This window comes from Xenopus tropicalis, chromosome 1 (genome assembly GCF_000004195.4).
Source record: "Xenopus tropicalis strain Nigerian chromosome 1, UCB_Xtro_10.0, whole genome shotgun sequence".
In the NCBI taxonomy this organism is placed as follows: domain Eukaryota; kingdom Metazoa; phylum Chordata; class Amphibia; order Anura; family Pipidae; genus Xenopus; species Xenopus tropicalis.
The window spans coordinates 26202264-26226125 of NC_030677.2; the positions used below are offsets into that span (position 1 = coordinate 26202264).

Genomic DNA, 23862 nt, shown 5'->3' on the forward strand with positions numbered 1-23862 from the left:
GTTAAAGTAATCTTTGTATTAAGGGGAAAAACAAAATAGCATTCTCCAGCATTTTAACTTCTCTTTCCAAGTGTCTTGGTTATTTTGGACATCTCGACACATGTTTTTAGTGAGTAAAAATGAGACATACGTGAAATCACACAAATGCTATGGTCCTGTTGTGATACTAAGGCAGTGGTGCCACAAACATACCTGTATTGATATTTTTGTTAGAGTACAGTCACGCGGGTGGCACAACCAGAACAGTGAACCTGTTTGTGGTAATCCAACTCATCAGTATTGACTGGTCAGATACATGCCTATGAGAAAACTCTACAAATATACGGAGGACGTGGAGAAGTAATGCTAAACGCCCTTTATGTGTGAGAAAAGGGCTGATCATAATGACTGTGTTATGGCACAGTGGGACTTCAGTCTGCCTTTGCCTGAACTAGAACCTAGAAATATTTGAGGGAAAGGCTGACCTTAATGAATGTGTTAGTTGAGGAGCACATATAGCCCAATAATACCAATATTGTTTTTCTTCTGGTAATTGTATGCATGGGTCATTAAAGGAGAAATAAAGGTGAAAAGTAAGCTTTATTAGAAAGGTCAATGTATATAAAGCCAAAAACACTTACAGTACTGCTGCTCTGAGTCCTCAGTGAAAAGAAACACTACATTCCCTTTCTTCTATGCAGTACATATGAGCTTTTGTGTCAGACTTCCTTCTATTAGCAAAAACATTTCAGGGGATGACACGAGCCTGCTCGACTTCCTGCCCCCTTCTCCCACCTCCCCCTCCCCTCAGCAGGAGAGATGCAAGCAGGGAAGTGATGTCAGACCAAGCTAAAATGGCAGCTGCTATCTTAAACAAACAGAGAGCTTCTAGGGCTGTTTACTCAGGTATGGTAAAGCTTTCTGCAGAATAAATATAGCGTTCTAGCTTGCACTATTGTGGCTAATCTATTGGCAATGAACTGCCTCAGTAGCTTCCTCCTTTAAAGGGGACCTGACAGTCAGACATTAAAAGCGGTATAATAATGCCATTTTTTCCAATTAAACATGAAACACAATTTTTTTTAAACTAAAACATTTATTTTAAAGGTATTTAAAAATCTGGACTGTCTATCATACTTTGCCTTCCTCCCCTCTATGCCTCAGACATCGAGTCAGGGCAAGCAGTTACTTTCACTCTCCATTTTGCACTTCTCAGATGTCTCTGCACTCCTCTCGTTCCCCCCCCTCCCTCCTCATGGTCTTTAATTGTGTATCATGGGCATAGGCAAAAGGTCATCATTCTGGCACATAAACAAGATTTTGGAATGATACAAAACTAGCCTTAATAACAGTGTCTATCAAATTGCACCTATCTGAATTTGGAATTATTTCATAGGGTGACATGTTTCCTTTAGTTGTAATTTTTATTTATTTAGAATTTTATCCATGGAAAAAGCTGCGGTTACAAAAGGCTACTAGTGCAGTAGCACAAAATGATCTATGTGTACTAGGCAGGGGCTAATATAAAAATCAGTTTTACTTGTCACTTTTCTATTTTTGAAGTGATGAAAAGCGCTGAGGTATTTGTTTCATTCCGTCCCCATTGTTGCATTCCCACCATCGGTAGCTCTTTTCTCTGTGTTGTGAGATCCTTACGATGTGTAACAATGCTTGTTATCTCATGTCCCTTTCTTGTCGTCTTCTTTCCCCCTTTCCCTTTCTATGGTATTTCAGTGACACAAACCAGAGGCAGAACAAGGTAGCGGTTCTGATGATGAGATTACAGCTAGCCAGGCTGACTGTCTCCTCAGTCTAAACTACAGCTCACTCCCCACATGGCCACCCTTATCCCATTGTTTAGATGTTGCTCAAGCAGCAGCGTTTTAGGTTACGGCATCAATTGCTCTTTGCAACCCAGGTCTAAAAACCCAACTTTTGTCTGGGAAATCTAAGCCCCGTTGCATGTGCCCCAGGAGACAAATGATTTGGAAAGGAGACAGTTGTCATTGTGATACAGGAGATTGGGCTTTGTGAGCGTACAGAGAAAGTACAGTCTAATTGACCAAGAAAACACCGTCCAATTATCACATCCTTCGTTTTTGTTTTAATTGCCGCCACTTACATGACTGCTGAATTTCAATTAAAGATCAGCTCAGGGAAAAAATGAGCCATTCGTTTCTGGACAAAAAAAAAAAAGTGCCTTTCTGGATAGAATGACATTAACCCCTTTTCAGCTCTGGAAAACGTGATGGATTTAATTAAAAGCCAGAATTCTCCTTGAAATAATTACACATTTTCCCATAATTGTTTTTGATCTTTAAAATTGCCACATTTTAAAGGTAGAATGACTGGAGCCACTAAACCACTGTAGCATTGTACTACAATAGGGTAATGCTGTAAAAATGTTTTATTTCCTTACTTTTACCTCCTTTCATCAGAGGTTGCACGCAAAGGCTTCTGTTGAGTAAAAGGGCCCAGTAGCAGAGCTGAGAAAAGGCAATCTAGTCTACAGCGTGCTGTTTGCAACAGGATTTTAAAATAATTGTCATTTGGGTTTTTTCCTGCAAAAGGAATAATATGAGGGTATTATAATGTTTCAGGGTTTTGTGACATGGCTTATCATTGTCTCTTGTATTATAATGGCATTTATTTCCTTTGCAAGACAACAATACAGCAAGGCCAAAAGTACAGACACCATGCTCAATAAGTGGTATTGGCCAATTTAAGCCACACCCATTGCAGACACAAGTGTATAATTAAGCACACAGTCATGATATATGGGTTATACTGAAGAGCTCATTGACTTTTATTGTGGTACCTGCATAGGATGCCATCTTTCCAAAAAGTCAGTTTGTTGAATGTCTGCCCTGCTAGGGCTGCTATAGCAATCTAGTGATTGCGACATGGAAACCTCTACAGGGGGCTATACATGGTGCGACCCCATTCAGTATCCAGCCGATGAGCCATGGGCCAAATGGACAGATAAAAACCCAACAAACACCCAGTGGACAGATACTGTACAAAAGGCCATAACCAGTATGACCACCTTTGTTTATTTGGGATATCAACACAAACGACTAGACCAGCAGTAAGTAAAGAGGGGCTACACTTTTGGGCAGGGTCTCTTTACCTCTGGCATCGCTTATTGGCCCTTAGTACACACTGTAAATTGCACAAAACTTTGCTTATACTTACTTTGCTAATACTGTTGGTAAGTGGGCTTAAAACCCACAGCAGTTGAGTGGTAAAGTGATAGCCTAACATCACAAATGCTTTTGTAGTTAAATGGAAAGAAATCCCACAGACAACGTTAAAATAACAAGTAGGAGCCTTCTCAGAAGAGCAGGGGCTGTTGTGAGCAGTGCAAGGACCACCGTGGTGTCGTAATGAAGACAGGTAATATAGCAGTATTACAGATTATACAGTAGTGAATGGTAGCTTCCGATTATGGCCTGAGTAATTAGTCCTGAGTTCCTGGAGTGTGTGTAATCTTGGGCTTGGGTTGATCGCATTATCCCTAAGCTACGGGTCTGGGGTGCTGTACCTGTACCACCAAAGCAAACCAGTGAGTAATTTGTTTTAAAGAGTTTTTTTTACTGTCAAAAAGTAATGTCAAGTTATTGGCAAGAATGTAATGGCCATATAAATCCTCAAGCAAAGGACTGGGGCTAAGCACCAGGGCCACATGTTAAAAGTTAAAAGCTTTGACAGACATTTTAGTACAAGTGTTCATACTGTGGCCCTTGACTTCTTGTTAGACTCCAAATATCAGAAGCCCGGCAGCTATATATGCCAGAATCGTTAGAAGGGCTGATGGCTGCCTTACACTCATGAAGTTTTTTCTAAAGTGTTTTATCCAAGCTGCTCAACAACTTGCAAAGTCAGAAGGTAAATTTGTGGTGTTCATTTCCCTACCTAGAGCTACTGTTTTGTGGGGTATGGCAGTTACCCTTATCTGTGATAGCAGTGTTAGTGCCCCAAGATATGGTGTAGTCCAAGCTACTGGTTCTGCTTCTGGGCAAGGCAACATTGTTTGTGTCCATCCTTCATTGTGTAGATACAGCCCATTGCAATGTCCATACCCTAAATAATTCAAACAACAAGGTGGTGCAAGTGAAACCCTTTTAAAATGTTTAGTGGCTACTGTTAATGGCAGTAGATTACATTTATCATTCCAGTAATGAGTTACACCCATTATTCCGGTACTGTACAGGAGGAGGTGGTGTAAGTTCCTTGCTTTTCAAAAGATTCTTTAAGATAATGATGGGTAGGTTTGTAAGTTTACAACCCACACCCTACTCTAACTGCACTTTGGGAACTTGCACCCAACCTACCTCTGAAGCCATCTTCAACGCCTCCAGTGGTCACAGATGAGTGGGAATGGCATGATTACATGGCCAATGGGGAGTGGGCACTAACAGGGTGTAGCCCTGCTTTTAAGTTTGGCACCCCAGGACCTGCTTGAAAACGCGTCAAGCGCCAAAGTCCTCTCAAGGGATGTACTTGTGCCTTTTAAGAAATATGGAATAAAAGACTGTTTTTATCTTCAGTGGTGCTCCGCTTTTTGTTCTTTTTTCACCCCAGGACCTGTTCCTTAGTTTCTCAGCCCCAAACCCCAAGTTAACTTGGGGGCTATTGACCCATCATTTCTCCATACAGAACTTGAAGCAAAGCAAGCAGTAATATTCCAGATTACAGGCTAGTGGCCACCCTAAGATGGCATGGTTTTGGAGGTATCAAGCACTGAAAAGAGGGCAAGCAGTCTGCCTGAAACATTCCTACTTGAAAACTTTTCCATGTTGTGGGTCAGTTGGTCAGTATTATGGAAATTTTAGGGCTAGATTATTATAAAAAATAATTTAATACCGAAAAGTCCTATGGAGACACAAGCCACAAAACTTTCTTTGAGGGCCACCTCAAGATGCAGACCTCCAACTGAACTGATATGTAAGCTAAAACTAGTGTCAATCAGTGTTACTTTAATGATTAGCCAAATACAGCAAATGAAGGATGTTAATAGTTTTACTGTACCAGAGACAGGATGTTCCATGGAAAGTGTTCCATATTGCTTTGTTGTCTCAGTGCTATATTCTTATCCTCCTATATAACACCCATGCCACATCATGCTAAAGGTGACCATACACGTTACAATAACAATCTTTCCTTGTGAGTCTTTGAGTTTAGTTCTGAAGAGACTGAGAGAGGTTTCTTTCCTGAGAAATGGAGGGATAGCATTCTATATATAAGGGTCAATAAGGCAGAAGGGTTTAAGGTGGGAAACAGCAATAGTAGTGGGGGGGGGGGGGGGTTGGGGTGCAGCCAAGCCAAGGAGTCGGACAGGAACGTATTGAGACACAAGAGAAGAGATGTAGTGAGGTGCAGTGGAATGAAGGGCTTGGGAGATTGTGAGAAGGAGTTTGTAAGTTATTCGTTGAGGAGAATTCTGGCAGCAGTGTTTAATACAGACTGTAGGGGGAGAGATGGGAGTTAGTAGCAGGTTACAGTAGTCTAGTCAGGATAGGATGAGAGCATGGATAGGCATCTTAACTGTTGCCTGTGAAAGAAAGGGACAGATTTTGTAAATATTGTGTAAGAAAAAGTGGGAGGTTTTGACAGTGGTGTTAATATGGTCAGAGAAAGAGAGTGAGGTGTCAAAGATTTAAGTGGCTGTTCCGGGTCCTTCAGGCTGCCAGCATATCTTCCCATGTATAGATGCCCCGATGGACATAACCAACCAATATCTGGCCTAAAATTGACCAGATATTGATTGGACAGGTTTGATTTTCCCATCAGATCAGGGACTGCATCGGTTTATTGATGCAGTCATGCTCCGATGGGTCCTAATACCGTCATTGTATGGGATTACAACGATATTGCATGCCAGGGCATATTGGTGAAAAGATCCACTCATTTGGTGACCATGCCAAACGAGCGAATCTTATAGTGTATGGCAAACTTTAGAGATTTGAGTCTCTGTTTCAACTGTTAATGAAAGGGGTATGTGTGTATAGTTACAGTTTTATTTTTCCAAAGCCCTATTAATGTGCTTTCATTATATCATGCAATGTGTTCTTATAACGCACTATTATCATGCGAAACGAAGTTTTGTACAATAAGCTTGTGCGTGTTTGGTGGGAGACGAGGCAAACGATATCGGTAAAAGCGTTGGCTGTCATGTCGTTGAAAAATTTGGCCATGGAAAAGATCATAATTGTAGCGTGTGTGGTCACCTTAAGGCTAAATTTTGGCTGGTACTGGCTGTTATTCCCCTGTGTTTAGGGATTGGATTGGATTGGTTCGTTTTTTCACTCTACAGTACAATTTTTGTTTTGAAGATATCTAGTGCCCCCTAGTGGGCAGATTATTTTTATGGTGTAGGAACATTGCAAACTCACAGGTACACTCTACAATTTCTGACTTCAACTACATTTCCGCCTAAGTTCAACTCTTAAAGTTACAAGCAGGGTATTGGCAACTGTGCAATTTAGCACTTTCGTAAATCTGATTCACAATTCCTTGACACTGTTTTATGTCAGTCACCTTCTTCCAGTTGTCAATACACTAATGGCTGCCAGAACTTTACTGTTAATTTTCTTGCTTAGTTCTGTAATGCACTGTACATTTTGCCGCACCTTAGAAATATACCTAACAATATCCCTTGGAGATTACTGGGTGATAAAGTACTATTGTCTCTTAAAGGGGTAGTTCATGTTTAACTTTTAGTATGTTATAGAATGGCAACTTTTCAGTTGGTCTTTATTTACTTTAGTTCTATATTTGCCTAAATCTTTTGCCTCTTTCCAGCTTTCAAATGGGGGTCACTGACCCCATCAGCCAAAAAATCTGTTGGGCTACAATTTTACTGTTATTGTTACTTTAATTAATTATCTTTCTATTCCTGCCCTATCCTATTCATATTCCTTTTTTATTCACACCACTGCCTCGTTACTAGGGTAATTTTGACCTTGCTAATATTCCAAACTGGAGAGCTGCTGAACAAAGAGACACATTTCAAAAACTAGGAATAAAAAAAAAGACCATTTGCAAATTGTCTCAAAAAATCTCTCACTGCATCATGTTAAAAGTTAATTTAAAGATAAACCATCACTTTAAATGCCACTTCGAAATATGCTGGCCTCTGTGATTTGATGTGACATAAGAGACCCACTCATCTATAGTTCTCATGGATGCATTCATTGTGGCAGGGCAGCTGCCCAATGCTGTATCTATAGGCGAATAATGGATAACGCTAGGCAAGGGATCCCCAACCTTAGTTGGGAGTGGTGATAAACATGTTCTCTGCTGTAGGCTAATAAGACCAATATAAAGGAGCCATCCTGTCTGATGCCACCCTGTGTATGTAACAGCCATTTGGGCTAGTAATTGCACAGGCAAGGCTTTCTGGCTAAAATCCATACACGCGTGCCGTGACAGACTAATCCCATTCATTTATGGAAAGGCATCTCTGCTGGTGAAGCAAAAGCATTGTGTAATGTTGGCCATACAGCTGCACTGCAGCCACTGGTGTGTGGCATGTTAGATAAAATAGAAAAGTGCCCATGCTTGTGCGGATGTAGTCTTCTAGGTTGGCAGCCTTTTGGCAAGTATATGCGCCCAAAGCAATGCCCTTCCCAGTTCAAAACCTGATTGGAGCTTGTGTAGATATCTTGCAGGCTGGGAAATCCTAACCAAGGAGAACATCAGGCTGTGGCAATCAGGTCTGCACAAACCCCACATGTGGTGCCATTATTGGCCTGACAAGCCCACCATATGGCTGGCACTGGGGCTTCTCTGCGCCATACAGTCGGAGGGCTAGCTTATGCTTTAATGGCACTTTCTCATAGATTTTAATAGGAGCTAAAGATAAGCCAACCACATGGGGGATATCTGTGGGCTGATAAGCTGGGTGTTGTACATGGGAAAGTGTAAGCCCAAGCAAGTAACTAAATATGCACTGTGATTATTGCCATGGTGCCAACCTGTGTTTATTATTTTGGTCAAGGGTTTAGTTAGCCAGTTCACTTATTAGGGTTTGGTCAGCCAGTTCACTTATTAGGGTTTGGTTAGCCAGTTCACTTATTAGGGTTTGGTTAGCCAGTTCACTTATTAGGGTTTGGTTAGCCAGTTCACTTATTAGGGTTTGGTTAGCCAGTTCACTTATTAGGGTTTGGTTAGCCAGTTCACTTATTAGGGTTTGGTTAGCCAGTTCACTTATTAGGGTTTGGTTAGCCAGTTCACTTATTAGGGTTTGGTTAGCCAGTTCACTTATTAGGGTTTGGTCAGCCAGTTCACTTATTAGGGTTTGGTCAGCCAGTTCACTTATTAGGGTTTGGTTAGCCAGTTCACTTATTAGGGTTTGGTTAGCCAGTTCACTTATTAGGGTTTGGTTAGCCAGTTCACTTATTAGGGTTTGGTTAGCCAGTTCACTTATCATGGCCCCACTTATCAAACAGCTTAATGCTATTCTGTGGGAAGAGTGTGTGTGGGGTCAGCATTATAACCTGCAGTTGTAGTTTCTCCTTCATGTTATACTCATTTTACAACTCACTTTAAACTAAATAAACATGTATTTTTGTCGTCAATATTGATACATTTCCAGAGGATTGCCATGAACCATCATGGCCCTGTGAGATATAAATGTTTCATACACAGCCCAGCTCATATGCCTTTCTCTTTCCTAGATCACTAACATTGGCAAGCTGAAGGATTTCCTCCTCGAGCACAGGAAAGATTACATCAATGCTTGCAGGTCAGTACAATATGCTCTGCTTCTACCTGAATTCTGTTTGCTTGTTACCTTAAATAAAAGTAATGCTCCAGTTGCCCAGGTATGATCTAACTGGCATATTATATATGAGTTAGGTTGGGTACAGGGTGCCACCCCAGCCGGGCATGTTGGGGAGACCGGGCGTTGTGTGCCAGGATAATGAACAGAACATGCAGTGTATCCTGTGGGGAATATCTCTTCTTTTCATTTAGGCCTCACATCTGCAATGTGGCAAATGTTTCTATTGTTGTACATCATCAGGCCACAGTTGTGTTGATTGTACATGAAGCATTAATAGGAATACACCATGTACAGGACCCCAAATCCCAGGTTCCCAGGAAATAACATTCTAGACATTACTAGTATTAAAATAAAAAGCTGCCCTGAAAGGATACAGGACTATGATCATATACAAAGTCATTATACTTTCTAGGGCCCTAGTAGAGCAGTCGGGGGGCTACATATAACAAGTTAGTGTTAAATGATTTAATGGGCACACTGTACCCTTTTCCTTTTATGGCTGTCCTGAAAAGTGACATCTTCACTCCCACAGATCCAATCTATGAGTCGCATAGAAACTCACATACCTGTCCCAGTACTGGGCTGCTGCTCTGTCCATGGTACTGACTGAAGCTGAACTCCCTCGGCTGCTCTTATTCATATTGGCATTAGATGCCATCTTTGCTTCTACTACTATTCCATTCCACTCTGTCAGGGAACCTTGGGATAAACCTTAATATAGCATTAAACTGAAGCAATATATTCATATAATAAATAACATAACAGATAATGAATATGCTATTGGGAAACCTAAAGGTCCAAACAGCAGACACATTTTAGTGATGACACTCTGGTCACCCAGAGTCAAAATCAGCTTGGCAGTACCTCTTAAATTCAAGCAGAAAGAAAGAAATGCATATAGCAAAAACGCACAGCACTCACAATTAGTTGCAAACTTGTATTCCATAATAATAAAGTTACAAAATCTTACTGTACGCACAATTCAATAGCAACGTTTCCAGCCCAGCTGGGCTCTTTCTCAGGCCAAGTGCACAGCACTTCCATTATACTCCATCAAACACTGCTGTTTAAAGTCCATAGGAGAAATTACTTAGTCCCTTATCATTTCTGCTGTTTGCAGGGTTCCAGCCTTGTAAACAATAAAGTACCTAGTACCAAGTACGTCAGCTCATACCAACAGATATACCGGTAGATTATCATCTTTATTAAGACCATTTGGGTGAAGGGAATTCAGTTTTTAATCCACCATACCTCTTTTTGTTTAAGATTCAATTCCTGATCTCCTCCACTCTTGGGGGGGTCATTTATAAAATTCGCACAGCACAGAAGCATTTGCACAGTGAACATATTTGCCATGCCCATGTTTATATAGCTGGACAAGACTGGTGCATTTAATGTGCAAACATAAGTGTGAAATTATTGTTTGCAATTTAAATATGGCATATTTGCAAATTGTGAAAATTTATGTGCACACTCTGCATCCAAGTTATGCCACAGCTTTAGTGGTGGAAAGTAAATTGCAAATTTATATCTGCAAAGTGAGAATCAGTGCTATATTCTGTATAATAAACACGCACAGACGGCATGCTCATGCAAGTCACAATCTCATTTGTGAATGTCTGTAAGCAGTTCGCACAATTGCAATTTGCACTGTGATTTGCAAAAAAAGAAAGACGGGCAGAGCAGTGTAAAATGTGTAAAAGTGTGTAGGGGAAAGCATGCACAAACCATGCACCATGAACTTTGTAAATGTCCCGCAGTATATTTAAGCTGATCTGCAGTGTGCCCCAGTATGGATAGTGGTAACACCACATTCCCAGCATATATTGTAGATTTATGTTATATCTGGGATTTAATTGTTAGCATAGTTTCCCCCATGTTAATCAACCGACACAGGCAAACAATAGCATACACAGCGTATTGAGAGGCGTGTAATATGTGCCAGTAACTCACAACATTGCCGTGATTGGTTGTTGAAAAACCTTCCCTTTCATCACATTTGCATTGTTTACTGTTAAGACAAGGATACATACCACACTAAGTGTAAACATTTTTGGGACCCTGAACCCCTTTTCGGAAGTGTTGTACCCTTTCTATACGAAATGAATGGGGTGAGGCACATTCCTCTACCCGAGTATATGCCTCACTCAAAATATATCAATATTCCCACAGTATTGGCGTAATCTGCTTGCTACGTTCCCCATATTGTGTCATGAAAGCTACCCTAGGGGGTTTATTTCTAATAATTCCTACCTGAGCAGCTCTGACCTTTGCCCTATCTAGTACCCGGGCTGGATATCCCCTAGTGTGAAATGTATTCTTTATTAGTTGGATCTGTTCCTTCCTCACTTCAGGGTCACTTACCAATCTATTTACACATTTAAATTGACTTATCGGTATATAATCTCTTGTATGTGGTGGATGATAAGCAGAATATTGTAGTGTGTGATTGTGGTCTGAGGTTTGGAGTAAAGTTAAGTCTGTAACCCCCCCCCCCCCCCTTGCCTATATACAGGAACATTTTACTGACCGGCGGTAGTTATCCAACCGAGTGTAGAACTTATTTGATGATATCCATTGGCATCACAAAAACCCACTGTAAGTGATAGCATTTTCTTGAGGTTGTGATTAAAATGTCCTATAAACAAGAGCACATTGCATCGCCAGGTTTAGTATATACAATCCCACAGCCATAATTATAGCAGAGAAAGCTTTCTAACCCTCAGTGGTTTCAGTGTGTATCTGTCGGTGAACCGGGATTCCCAAGGTTTGGAAGGGTATCAAGCCTTTGTGTGCTGTTCTGCTACAGAGAAATTTGTTTCTGTGGCCTCCCTAGTGTCCCACTGAGGGAGCTGGATAATTCCCTCGTTTGCTTTGGGTTTTGCCCAGTCTGGAATATTACATGGACTTCTACCTTTTAGAAGTACAGGTATCGGATCCCTCATCTCGAAACCCATTATCCAGAAAGAGCCAAATTATGGCAAGTAACCACAAAATGCAATGGCACTCAGAGCTGTAATAGGGACAAGCCCTTAAGTTCAAACTTTATTGCGGTAGTGCAACGTTTCGGGGCAAAGTGACCCCTTTCTCAAGCATGCTTGAGAAAGGGGTCACTTTGCCCCGAAACGTTGCACTACCGCAATAAAGTTTGAACTTAAGGGCTTGTCCCTATTACAGCTCTGAGTGCCATTGCATTTTGTGGTTACTTTGGATTTTTGGAGGGTGCCGATCCCCCCATCAGTGTGCACCGGGCGTATAATCTAAGTTGGAGAGCTAAGGGTGTGCGAGGAAGGTCTCTGGTTCCCAAATTATGGCAAGGCCATCTCCCATAGACTCCATTTTAAGAAAATAATTCATATTTTTAAAAATGATTCCCTTTTTCTCTGTAATAATAAAACAGTACCTTGTACTTAATCCCAACTAAGATATAATTACCCCTTATTGGGGGCAGAACAGCCCTATTGGGTTTATTTAATGGTTAAATGATTCCCTTTTCTCTGTAATAATAAAACAGTACCTGTACTTGATCCCAACTAAGATATAATTACCCCTTATTGGGGGCAGAACAGTCCTATTAGGTTTATTTCATGGTTAAATGATTCCTCTTTCTCTGTAATAATAAAACAGTACCTTGTACTTGATCCCAACTAAGATATAATTACCCCTTATTGGGGGCAGAACAGCCCTATTGGGTTTATTTAATGGTTAAATGATTCCCTTTTCTCTGCAATAATAAAACAGTACCTGTACTTGATCCAAAGATATAATTAATCCTTACTGGAGGCAAAACAATCCTATTGGGTTTAATTACTGTTTAAATAATGTTTTTAGCAGACTTTAGGTAGGAGATCCGAATTACGGAAAGACCCCTTATCCGGAAAAACCCAGGTCCTGAGCATTCTTGATAATGGGTCCCATACCTGTATTGTATTTGTTCTAAAGAGGGAGCCATCAAATTTGTGTAATTTTGTAGGTGTTTTTCTACCATGACTAAACTTACTTTTTAAAAAAGATTAAGTCTATTTATAAAAAACATCCAAATATAGAAAGCACTTATGAACACGACCCCCCAACCAAAAAGAATCTGAATAAGAACAACCTTGAAATCCTCGTTTTCATAAGAATTTTCATGCACTTACAAATGAAAAAAATCGTCAAAACCTTTTGAAACCACCAATTACATAAACTTGTACAGTTTGCCTGGGACAGCTCCCACTGACTACTACATGACCTTAACAGCTTTTATATGGCGTAGTTTTGTATTAGAGTTTTTCACGTTTTTTATGCTTAATAAATTACAAATTTTTCATGTTTTCGAGTAATTAATATAACTCCCTATTTTTGCTCTAAAAAAAAACCTCAGAAGCCTTTATCCTGGAAATTCTAAATTTAGAGGAAAACCATCTCCCATACAATCCATTATAAGCAAATGATTCAAAGTTTCAAAACTGATTTCCTTTTCCTCTGTAATAATAAAACAGTACCTGTACTTGATCCCAACTAAGATATAATTACCCCTTATTGGGGGCAGAACAGCCCTATTGGGTTTATTTAATGGTTAAATGATTCCCTTTTCTCTGTAATAATAAAACAGTACCTGTACTTGATCCCAACTAAGATATAATTACCCCTTATTGGGGCAGAACAGCCCTATTGGGTTTATTTCATGGTTAAATGATTCCCTTTTCTCTGTAATAATAAAACAGTACCTGTACTTGATCCCAACTAAGTATAATTACCCCTTATTTGGGGCAGAACAGTCCTATTGGGTTTATTTAATGGTTAAATGATTCCCTTTTCTCTGTAATAATAAAACAGTACCTGTACTTGATCCCATCTAAGATATAATTACCCCTTATTGTAGGCAAAACAATCCTATGGAGTTTAATTATTGTTTAATAAAAGGTATGGAGATCCAAATTACTAAGATCCCTTATCTGGAAAATGCCAGGTCTCAGACATTTTGGATAATAGGTTCCGTACCTGTATGAATCTCTCTGGCATGCCTCTAAAGAATGCTGTATAATATTTTTTACATATTGTAAAATAACATGTAGAATCAGTGTCAGTGTGGGTGCAATAATTTAGGCAGATGGTGACCATACCAAACATAACATTTTATGTGTCAGTATTAAGAATTGTGCTGTCAGGACAGATATATGTCTTTTCATTTGATTATAGGTATGAGCAGTCCTCCAGCTCCATCTACTGGACACCTGTAGATATTTCCTGGTGTTAGTTATTTGTTTAATAAAGTTAGCTATTGACCCCTGATGTCATAACTCCAGGTCACAGGAAGTAGGTGTTTTTCAGCCTGTGCAGTTTATCTCATGTGCTTTCAGCTTTCTCCATGCTAAACAGGCCCTATGCAGCATTGTTGGTGAGTGTATACAGTTTTACTTGCTTAATATACTCAGTTTCTGCATCTGAGAGAGAGAGGTTTGTTTCTGTTTGATAGCAGATTTATTACATCTGTGTAATGTATATGCATGCATATTGTTTCACCAGCAGAGACACTTATACCATTTCATTTGTATGTATTTCAGTTTTACCCTTTCATCTTCAAATACTCATTAAACAAGTTAACAACTTACACAGTGTGGTGTTTTGAAGAAGGGTTATCTGCCTGTCAATCTTACTTCAGACAGTGAGCAGGACAGAACAGTAGACAACACCACGCATAGCTGATGCAATACAGCACAGTAAAACAACAGCTTGTATCAAGAGGCCCACACGCAGAGTGGATTAGCAAGTACCACAAAGATACAGTACAGCTTCAGTTAACATAGTACCACGTGCTAACTCTTATCAAGATTAGACAGCAAGATGTCTGAACGATCAATCAAAACCAGATCTAGGGTGTCACATTCATCCAGACTCTCAAACCGCTCCCAGGTATCTGACGCTGCGCTTCTCCGCGCAGAAGCTGCCGCTGCACTAGCTCAACTCACATTTACTGGGAAGGAAACAGAGCTAAAATTAGAGAAGACACGCTTAGAAGCTTCAATAGAGATTCTTAACTTACATAAGACGGTGGCAATCGCAAATGCCAAAGCAGATGCATTAGATGCAGCTCTTGACACTACAGAACAAGCAAGTCAGAAATTCACTATGCAGCCTGATGTAAAACCAGAAACTGCTATGCAACGTACCAAAGAATATGTGCTGAAACATTCACAGGAGTACAGTCCATCAATGCCAAGCCTAGAAAAGCTTAGTGAGTACAGAGACAGTGATGTTATCCCATCATCTGAGCAAAATCATAGTATACCTCTCCAGAACATTCCCTTAAAATGTGACTACATCTCACCACCAGATGGTGCTCTGTTACAAGAACAAAAGGATTTCAAACAATTGTATCCTGCTAATGTGAAAACTCCTGCAGCCAGAGATTATAATGACATTCAGTGGACTTTACCTGTTACTAATACATACAGCTATCCTCCTGTTACACGACCAAGGGTTCCTGATAGAGACAGTCATTCTCCAGAGGGATCATACCAGCACACGCCAGATGTGAAGCCAGCGCTCCCTATTAAGCCTGATTCAAACCAACTCACTGGCGATCAACAGATGTCAGACTTAGTGAGATTTATGGCACGCAGAGAAATGATAACATCAGGTCTTGTTCAGTTTGACGAGAAACCAGAAAACTACAGGGCTTGGAAGGCGTCATTTAAAAATGCTATAGAAGACCTTCACCTTTCATACAAAGAAGAAACAGATCTCCTAGTGAAGTGGCTAGGTCCAGAGTCCAGCAGACAAGTGAAAGGCATTCGGGCAGTATATGTCAATGATTCTTGTAAAGGACTACAGATGTCATGGCAAAGGTTGAACGAAGATTATGGAGCTCCAGAGAAGATAGAAAAATCCCTGTGGGACAGGATTGACAACTTTGGGAATATCTTTGAAAGAGATTGCAGCAAGAAACTTAGAGAATTCAGTGATCTGGTAATAGAACTGTTGGCAGCAAAAAATGAAGGATGCTTTCTAGGACTAGGTAATCTTGATTCCGCCAGAGGAATGGAAGACCTTGTAAAAAAGCTGCCAGATTCTCTAAAAAGGAAATGGGCATCCCATGGGACCAAGTACAAGGAAATACATAATGTACTATTCCCACCATTCTCTTATTTCGTGCAATTTATCTCTCAACAAGCAAAGATGTACAATGACCCAGGTTTTGCTCAGACGTTCCAGACCTTTGGTGACAACAAGCCAGAGAAATACCGCTACAAGAACACCCCTCAGAGAAGCTCCATCAGGGTGCACAAGACTGAAGTATCTCAAGCTACAGGAAACTCTTCTGCTTTCACTGATGCTAAGACCATGGACTTAACAAAAGGATGTCCGATTCATCACAAACCTCATCCTCTGTACAAATGCAGAGGCTTCAGAAGTAAGTCCCTTGATGAGAGAAAGACTTTCTTAAAACAAAACAATATTTGTTACCGTTGCTGTGCCTCAAATGCACACCTTGCGAAAGACTGTGACAAACCAGTTAGCTGCACAGAGTGCAACAGTGACAGACACGTGTCTGCTCTTCATCCTGGTCCTGCACCATGGTCAGTCAGGCCGCCAGAAGGGAGTGATCATGGCGGGGAGGGAAAGGACAACGGTGCAGAGGCTACAGTAACTACAACATGTACCGAAGTGTGTGGAGGAGATCTTCGAGACAGATCATGCTCTAAAATCTGTTTAGTAAGTGTCTATCCTACAGGACAAAAGAACAGAGCAATCAAACTTTATGCTATTCTAGATGACCAAAGTAATAGGTCCCTGGTCAGGTCAGAGTTCTTTGAAATCTTCGGGTCAAAAGGCCAGCAGCTTCCATATTCTCTCAGAACCTGTGCAGGGGTGATTAACACTTCAGGAAGAAGAGCGCAAGGGTTTGAACTACAGTCTCTTGATGGCAAAACCACAATCTCATTACCCACACTCATTGAATGTAATGAGATACCGAACGACCGGACGGAGATCCCAACCCCTGAGGTGGCTCTTCATCACAATCATCTAAAGTCACTTGCTAGTGAGATACCCAAACTTGATCCATCAGCAGCTATCCTTATGCTGTTAGGAAGAGACATAATTAGGGTCCATAAAGTGAGGCAACAGATCAACGGACCACATAACGCTCCTTATGCACACAGATTAGACACAGGATGGGTCATAGTGGGCAATGTATGCCTGAAAGGAGTCCATAGACCAGACTTAGTACACTGTCTTTACACCAGAACCTCAGAAGAGAGCTGCAGATCCCTCTTTCCACCTTGTCCATACTTCTACAATGTGAGGGAAAACTATGACATGAATGTATGTGTAACCATGCAATCCACAGTGTCTACGTACAAATCCTCTTGCAAAGAGTTTGAGGATCATGTAAGCCACAGTATCTTTCAGAGAACAACAGAAGATGAGACGGTTGCTCCTTCTCTGGAAGATCTTGCCTTTATGAAAACAATGAATGAGGGTTTCTACAGAGCAGAAGACAGTAGTTGGGTAGCTCCTTTACCCTTCAAACCACAAAGAAAGCAGCTACCAAATAACAAAGAACAAGTCTTGCAACGTTTCAGGTCCTTACAGAGGTCTTTTAAAGTAAAACCTGACATGAGACAGCATTTCTTTGAATTTATGGGAAAGGTAATCCAAAATGGCCACGCAGAGATAGCACCACCTCTCAATCCAAGAGAAGAGTGTTGGTATCTGCCTCTCTTTGGAGTCTACCACCCCAAGAAACCCCAACAGATTAGAGTTGTCTTTGATTCAAGTGCACAGTGTTGTGGGGTATCCCTGAATGACATTCTGTTGAAAGGCCCAGACCTAAATAATAACCTCCTTGGTGTGTTGTTACGCTTTCGCAAGGACACCATTGCATTCATGGCTGATATCCAACAGATGTTCTACTGTTTTCTAGTTAGACCTGAAGACAGAAATTACTTAAGGTTCTTCTGGCACAAAGACAACGACCCTGCACAAGACATCATAGAATGGAGAATGAAAGTACATATCTTTGGTAACAGACCTTCTCCAGCAGTGGCCATATATGGTCTTAAACAAGCAGCTTGTCAGGAAGAAAAGGAGTTTGGTGCAGACGCTAAAAGATTTGTAAAAAGAGACTTTTACGTGGATGATGGTCTGAAGTCAGTACCCACTGCAGCTGAAGCCATTGACCTCTTGAACAGAACCAGGAAAATGCTAGCATGTTCAAATCTCCGCTTACATAAGATAGCATCAAATAGCAGTGATGTAATGGCTGCTTTTTCTTCTGAAGATCACGCAACAGACTTAAAAGATCTCAATTTCAATGATGATGATTTACCCATGCAAAGAAGCTTAGGCATCTGCTGGGATCTTAAAAGCGATTCCCTGACCTTCCAGGTGTCATCAGAGAAAAGACCCTACACACGAAGAGGAGTCCTCTCTACAATAAACAGTTTGTATGACCCTTTGGGGATAGCTGCACCAGTAACCATTCAAGGGAAAGCTCTTCTTCGTGATCTCACCTCGGAGACTCAAGATTGGGATGCACCCCTACCTGAAGGTAAGAGACTGTCATGGGAAGATTGGAAAGAGTCCCTCCACCAGTTGAAGCACATACAGGTAACTAGACCCTATGTATCCGTTTCTTGTTCAAATGCCAAATACAAAGAACTTTGTGTGTTTTCAGATGCCTCCACGCAAGCAATTGCAGCAGTGGCCTACTTAAAGGCGATAGATTCTGAAAGTCAGGTCCACATAGGTTTTGTGCTAGGAAAAGCTAAATTAGCTCCATGTCCGGAACTTACAGTCCCACGACTTGAACTCTGTGCAGCAGTCCTCGCAGTAGATATAGCTGAATTCATAACAAAAGAAATCGACACAAATATAGACTCTGTCAGCTACTTCACAGACAGCAGAATAGTTTTAGGCTACATTTGCAATGAGAAAAGAAGATTTTATGTCTTTGTTAGCAACAGAGTTCAGCGAATAAGAAGATCCTCTCTCCCTGAACAATGGCACTATGTGTCAACAGAGAGCAATCCAGCTAATCTGGCCACAAGATCTGTATCAGCAGCACACCTGAAAGATACTATGTGGTTCACAGGTCCACCCTTCTTGAGTCATTCTCACCACTTGAAACTAGAGACTGAAACCTTTACATTAGTGGATCCGGCTCAAGATACAGAGATTCGTCCACAAGTTACAACCTTGAGTACAACATCCAAAGATAAAGAACTCGGGTCTGAACGTTTTTGCAGGTTCTCTAGCTGGAATACTTTGACTAGAGCATTAGCACGCCTCATTCATGTAGCTCATCTGTTCAAACAAAAAGGAGACAGCCAACTTGATCATTGTAAGGGCTGGCACCTTTGCAGAGAACTAAACTTGGTGCATGACTTTAAGAAAGCTAGATCAGAATGTTCAAAAAGAGACTTTTGCAAAAGAAATACAGAGCATTGTAGAAAAGGAAGGCATGCCAAATGATAGTCCTCTCAGAGCATTGGACCCTTTCATAGATGAAAATAGACTACTGAGAGTAGGTGGTCGTTTGAGAAATGCAGACCTAGGACCAGAGGAGAGAAATCCAATTATTGTGCCTGGTCATCACTACATAGCTACCCTCATTGCTCATCACTATCACATCCAGTCAACAAACCAAGAGGAATGAATGGCCTATGGGTTGTGTAACAAAGACTTTCCCTGATAAAGATGGCAAAGTTCGCAAAGTGGAAATAAAGATTGCCAGAGATGGGAGTTCTACATTATTCTTCAGACCAGTGACAGAGCTCATCCTTCTTCTTCAGTCTGAAGACCCTGCTCCCTGATTGGACTAGAATGATTGTGGTGATCTTACAGACACCAGGCGGGGAGTGTGCTGTCAGGACAGATATATGTCTTTTCATTTGATTATAGGTATGAGCAGTCCTCCAGCTCCATCTACTGGACACCTGTAGATATTTCCTGGTGTTAGTTATTTGTTTAATAAAGTTAGCTATTGACCCCTGATGTCATAACTCCAGGTCACAGGAAGTAGGTGTTTTTCAGCCTGTGCAGTTTATCTCATGTGCTTTCAGCTTTCTCCATGCTAAACAGGCCCTATGCAGCATTGTTGGTGAGTGTATACAGTTTTACTTGCTTAATATACTCAGTTTCTGCATCTGAGAGAGAGAGGTTTGTTTCTGTTTGATAGCAGATTTATTACATCTGTGTAATGTATATGCATGCATATTGTTTCACCAGCAGAGACACTTATACCATTTCATTTGTATGTATTTCAGTTTTACCCTTTCATCTTCAAATACTCATTAAACAAGTTAACAACTTACACAGTGTGGTGTTTTGAAGAAGGGTTATCTGCCTGTCAATCTTACTTCAGACAGTGAGCAGGACAGAACAGTAGACAACACCACGCATAGCTGATGCAATACAGCACAAGAATGCTATTAAGTAATCTTGTTTGAAACTCCTCAATTGAGAAAAACGCTGCATGTTCCTAACGGGGCACCAGAGGGCGCTGTTGGACAAAAGACCAGAACTCAATATGGCTGCGGCAGTGACTGCCAATTTGCAGAAACAACGCTTTGTATCCTGTGTATGAGAAAAACATTTATATAAATATCTACAGAAACCCAGCACAGTAATGTCCTATGTCAAGGATGAATGTGATCCCTATAGCAGTGCAAAGAGAATACTATAACATATTCCAGAAACACAATCTGATTTAATAATGACCAGACTGGTCAACCATATATCACAATACACATACAGGTATGAGATCTGTTACCTAGAAACCTGTTATCCAGAAAGCTCCAAATTACGGGAAGGCCATCTCCCTTATTTTTATCCAGAAAACCCCAGGTCCCAAGCATTGTGGATAACAGGTCCCATACCTGTACTAGAATATGGGATGTCACAGGATAGACCAAGTGAAAAAAGACCATCACACTAAGAACAGGAAAAAAATTTAGCAAGACCCACCATTCTTTCTTGTTGCTTTCTTGTTAGCCAGTTCCTGCTAATGAAAGCAATATTCTGAACCTTTCCATGACAAATTTTGGGGGGTGCTCTACGACAGGGGAGGGGTTTGATTGGACTAAAGGATGAATGGGCAGGATAAGTGAATGGCCAGGTGGGCATATGGGTCCCGTCATTCCTTATGGCAACCTTGTTTCGCCGGGTCAGCGACTCCGACAAGCAGACCACACTGGCAAACCCTCGTTCAGAATGATCAGTGGCTTATCTGATTATATTAGCAGTTCAGGCCCTGGAGCTCTGCTTGGAGAGGACGTCCGGTTCTACATTAGCAGCATTATGTCCCCAAGGAATCCCCATATGCATTGTGTTTATAACTAGAGGCGCTATGCAGCCTAGAACCTCTCAGTTATACAGAATGGAATAAGAAAATACAAATCTTCTCGTTCCAAGTGAAGCTAAGGTTATAAAGAGGATGATTTGTGTGGCACCAACTGCCCAGTGTGACTGATTTCCCTGCTACGTCGCCCCCATCTTTGCCATTCAGTTACACACAAAGCTATTTCTCTCCGCCTGTGCAGTTTGATCCGTCGCATCCTCCGGCTCTCGTGGCGGCGCGTGCCACAACAAATTGCTTGCCTAGCACATTTAATTTTACAGCTGACTGGTGTTGAGACTTCCAAACGCTAAAAGAAAATGAAAGTGGGACTTCCTTTATCAGCGCTTAGATTGTATTTTGAATCAATGTTCTGTATGTGGAAAACTGGCTGCAAACTCCATTCTATTTATGTGTTTTGTCTGCATCAGGGGTGTCCGGCCTGCCCCCTCCCTATGCGCTTTCCCAGCTATAAATCATACTATAGCGCAGTTATGGAGAGGGTTGGCAGCTAGCATTGTGTCTACAGAGTTTGTTGCTGGCTGTGTGTTTGGGGACAGGTATAAACCACATATTATGGTTGCACATTCCAAATGTCTGTGCTTCGTACTGTCGCAAAAGCCAAAACTTAATATGAGCTTATGAGTATTATCTATGCAATGTCTGTACCTTTTCTCGTATAATCAAGATATTATTTAATATCCCTATCTCCGCAATAAATCTGGCTTTCTTCCTGCCACAGTCAGATTTTAATTGTCAGGTAAATGAATGACCGTTAATCATAATTATATCAAACTCCTCCTCCTGCATAACAAGCGCCAGATTGCTGAGAGGGGGGATAGTGTCACTGTAAGCCCACAATACCCATTTGTTCTCCTACATAATTGTTCGAAGTACAGGGGAAGGTAGTTCGCACCCCCACCTAGCGCCTTGTAAAGGTGACCATACACACTGCTCAGTATGTCTACCTGTCTATCCCACAGATATACATGTGCTATGGAGATCCGTCAGTTTAGTGATTGGGCACGTTACCCAGCGCTGCACTGAAGAGCCGTAAATGTACTTACAATTGCACAACACAGCAGTCAGTGTACCTACAACTGCACAGCAGAGCAGTAAATGATGTACCTATGACTGTGCAGCAGAGGAATAAAGTAGTAGAACAAACAAGGCCCCTGTGAGTGCTTATGGCTGTATTTACATAGACCTTTCTGATAAAGCTTACTTAGTGTAACTATGAAGATTTTCATTCATCCAGGTCATGGTATATCTAGTATAAATAAATTTAAAGCAACTGGACTTGTTTAGTAATCATTGAAGACGTTTCACTACTCATCCGAGCAGCTTCTTCAGTTCAACTGACTGGTATGGGAAGTCCTCAGCATATATACTCTTCCACTAATCCAATCACAATGGCACTATGTAACTCTTCAGGAAGGTGACATCTGAAACTCACAGAGGTGTGAATGCTGTGGAGTTACTTTGAAAGGATTACCCAAGTATCATGCAACTCTTCAAACAGGTGTTACTTGTTAGAGTTGCATGAATGGATGTGTGAAGAGTTCTGAAACTGCCGGGGTACAGATGTTAGAACAGCATTGTATGTAGCAGACAGATGGTGTCGAAGTCCCCCGCCTCTGTTAAGGGATGGTTTCTCCACTTTGACATGAATGGCCTCTTTTACACCTCTTTCAAACCAGCGGTCTTCTTTGTCCAAAATTTGGACATTGCTATTTTCAAAGGAGTGTCCCTTGTCTTTTAGGTGTAGAAAGACAGCAGAGTCCTGGCCTGTAGTGTTCGCCCTCCTATGCTGAGCCATTCGCTTAGAGAGCAGTTGCTTTGTCTCACCAATGTAAAGGTCTGTGCACTCCTCGCTACACTGGACTGCGTATACAACACGTGGGTTAAAATCAGATCCAACGAAGTGGCGGCCTTTTCAGAACACATTAACTCAGTGGACAACAACATCAAGTTCACAAGGGAGGATGTCCATGAGAACAAACTTGCTTTTTTGGACTGTTTGATATCCATTCAAGAGGGGGGTATCTTGAAAACAGAAGTATACAGGAAACCCACTCACACGGATCAATATCTGTTGTTCGATTCCCACCATCCGCTGGAACACAAACTGGGTGTCATTAGAACTCTACACCACAGGGCGGAAAGTGTAACAACTGATACAGAGTCCAAGGACAAGGAATGTAAACATCTCAGAGGAGCACTGAAAGCTTGTGGCTACCCAGACTGGGCCTTTGTCAAAACAAGAGCAACTAAGCCCAACAGGAACACCAAAAGGAATAACCGTCCTGAGGCAGAGAGAAGGCGCAATATAGTCATCCCCTTTGTAGCAGGAGTGTCGGAGAAACTCAGGAGAATTTTCAACAAAAAAAACAACATCCCTGTGTTTTTCAAACCTAGCAACACACTGAGACAAAAACTTGTACACCCAAAGGATCCAACACCAAAGGAAAAACAAAGCAATGTTGTATACGCAGTCCAGTGTAGCGAGGAGTGCACAGACCTTTACATTGGTGAGACAAAGCAACTGCTCTCTAAGCGAATGGCTCAGCATAGGAGGGCGAACACTACAGGCCAGGACTCTGCTGTCTTTCTACACCTAAAAGACAAGGGACACTCCTTTGAAAATAGCAATGTCCAAATTTTGGACAAAGAAGACCGCTGGTTTGAAAGAGGTGTAAAAGAGGCCATTCATGTCAAAGTGGAGAAACCATCCCTTAACAGAGGCGGGGGACTTCGACACCATCTGTCT

General features: G+C 41.3%; 2 protein-coding genes across 3 annotated transcripts in view; both read left to right on the top strand.

Annotated features, from left to right (window-relative positions):
* Positions 1–23862, top strand: part of stx18 (syntaxin 18) — a 104868-nt gene that overhangs the window by 34388 nt on the left and 46618 nt on the right. The window contains 1 exon segment of the mRNA NM_001016709.2: positions 8661–8728. Within this exon segment, the coding sequence (NP_001016709.1) occupies positions 8661–8728 (68 nt within the window).
* Positions 13910–20270, top strand: LOC101734699. 2 transcript variants are annotated; one of them, XR_208258.4, is made up of 2 exons: positions 13910–19856; positions 20023–20270. XR_208258.4 is itself a non-coding variant. In XM_004911241.4 (2 exons), exon 2 carries the CDS (start codon positions 14594–14596, stop codon positions 19226–19228), a length of 4635 nt encoding a protein of 1544 aa, XP_004911298.1. In that variant the 5' UTR covers positions 13910–14147; positions 14314–14593; the 3' UTR covers positions 19229–20069. The 2 variants fall into 2 exon arrangements, 1 of the variants encoding a protein (XP_004911298.1); XM_004911241.4 differs by having other exon boundaries at positions 13910–14147; positions 14314–20069.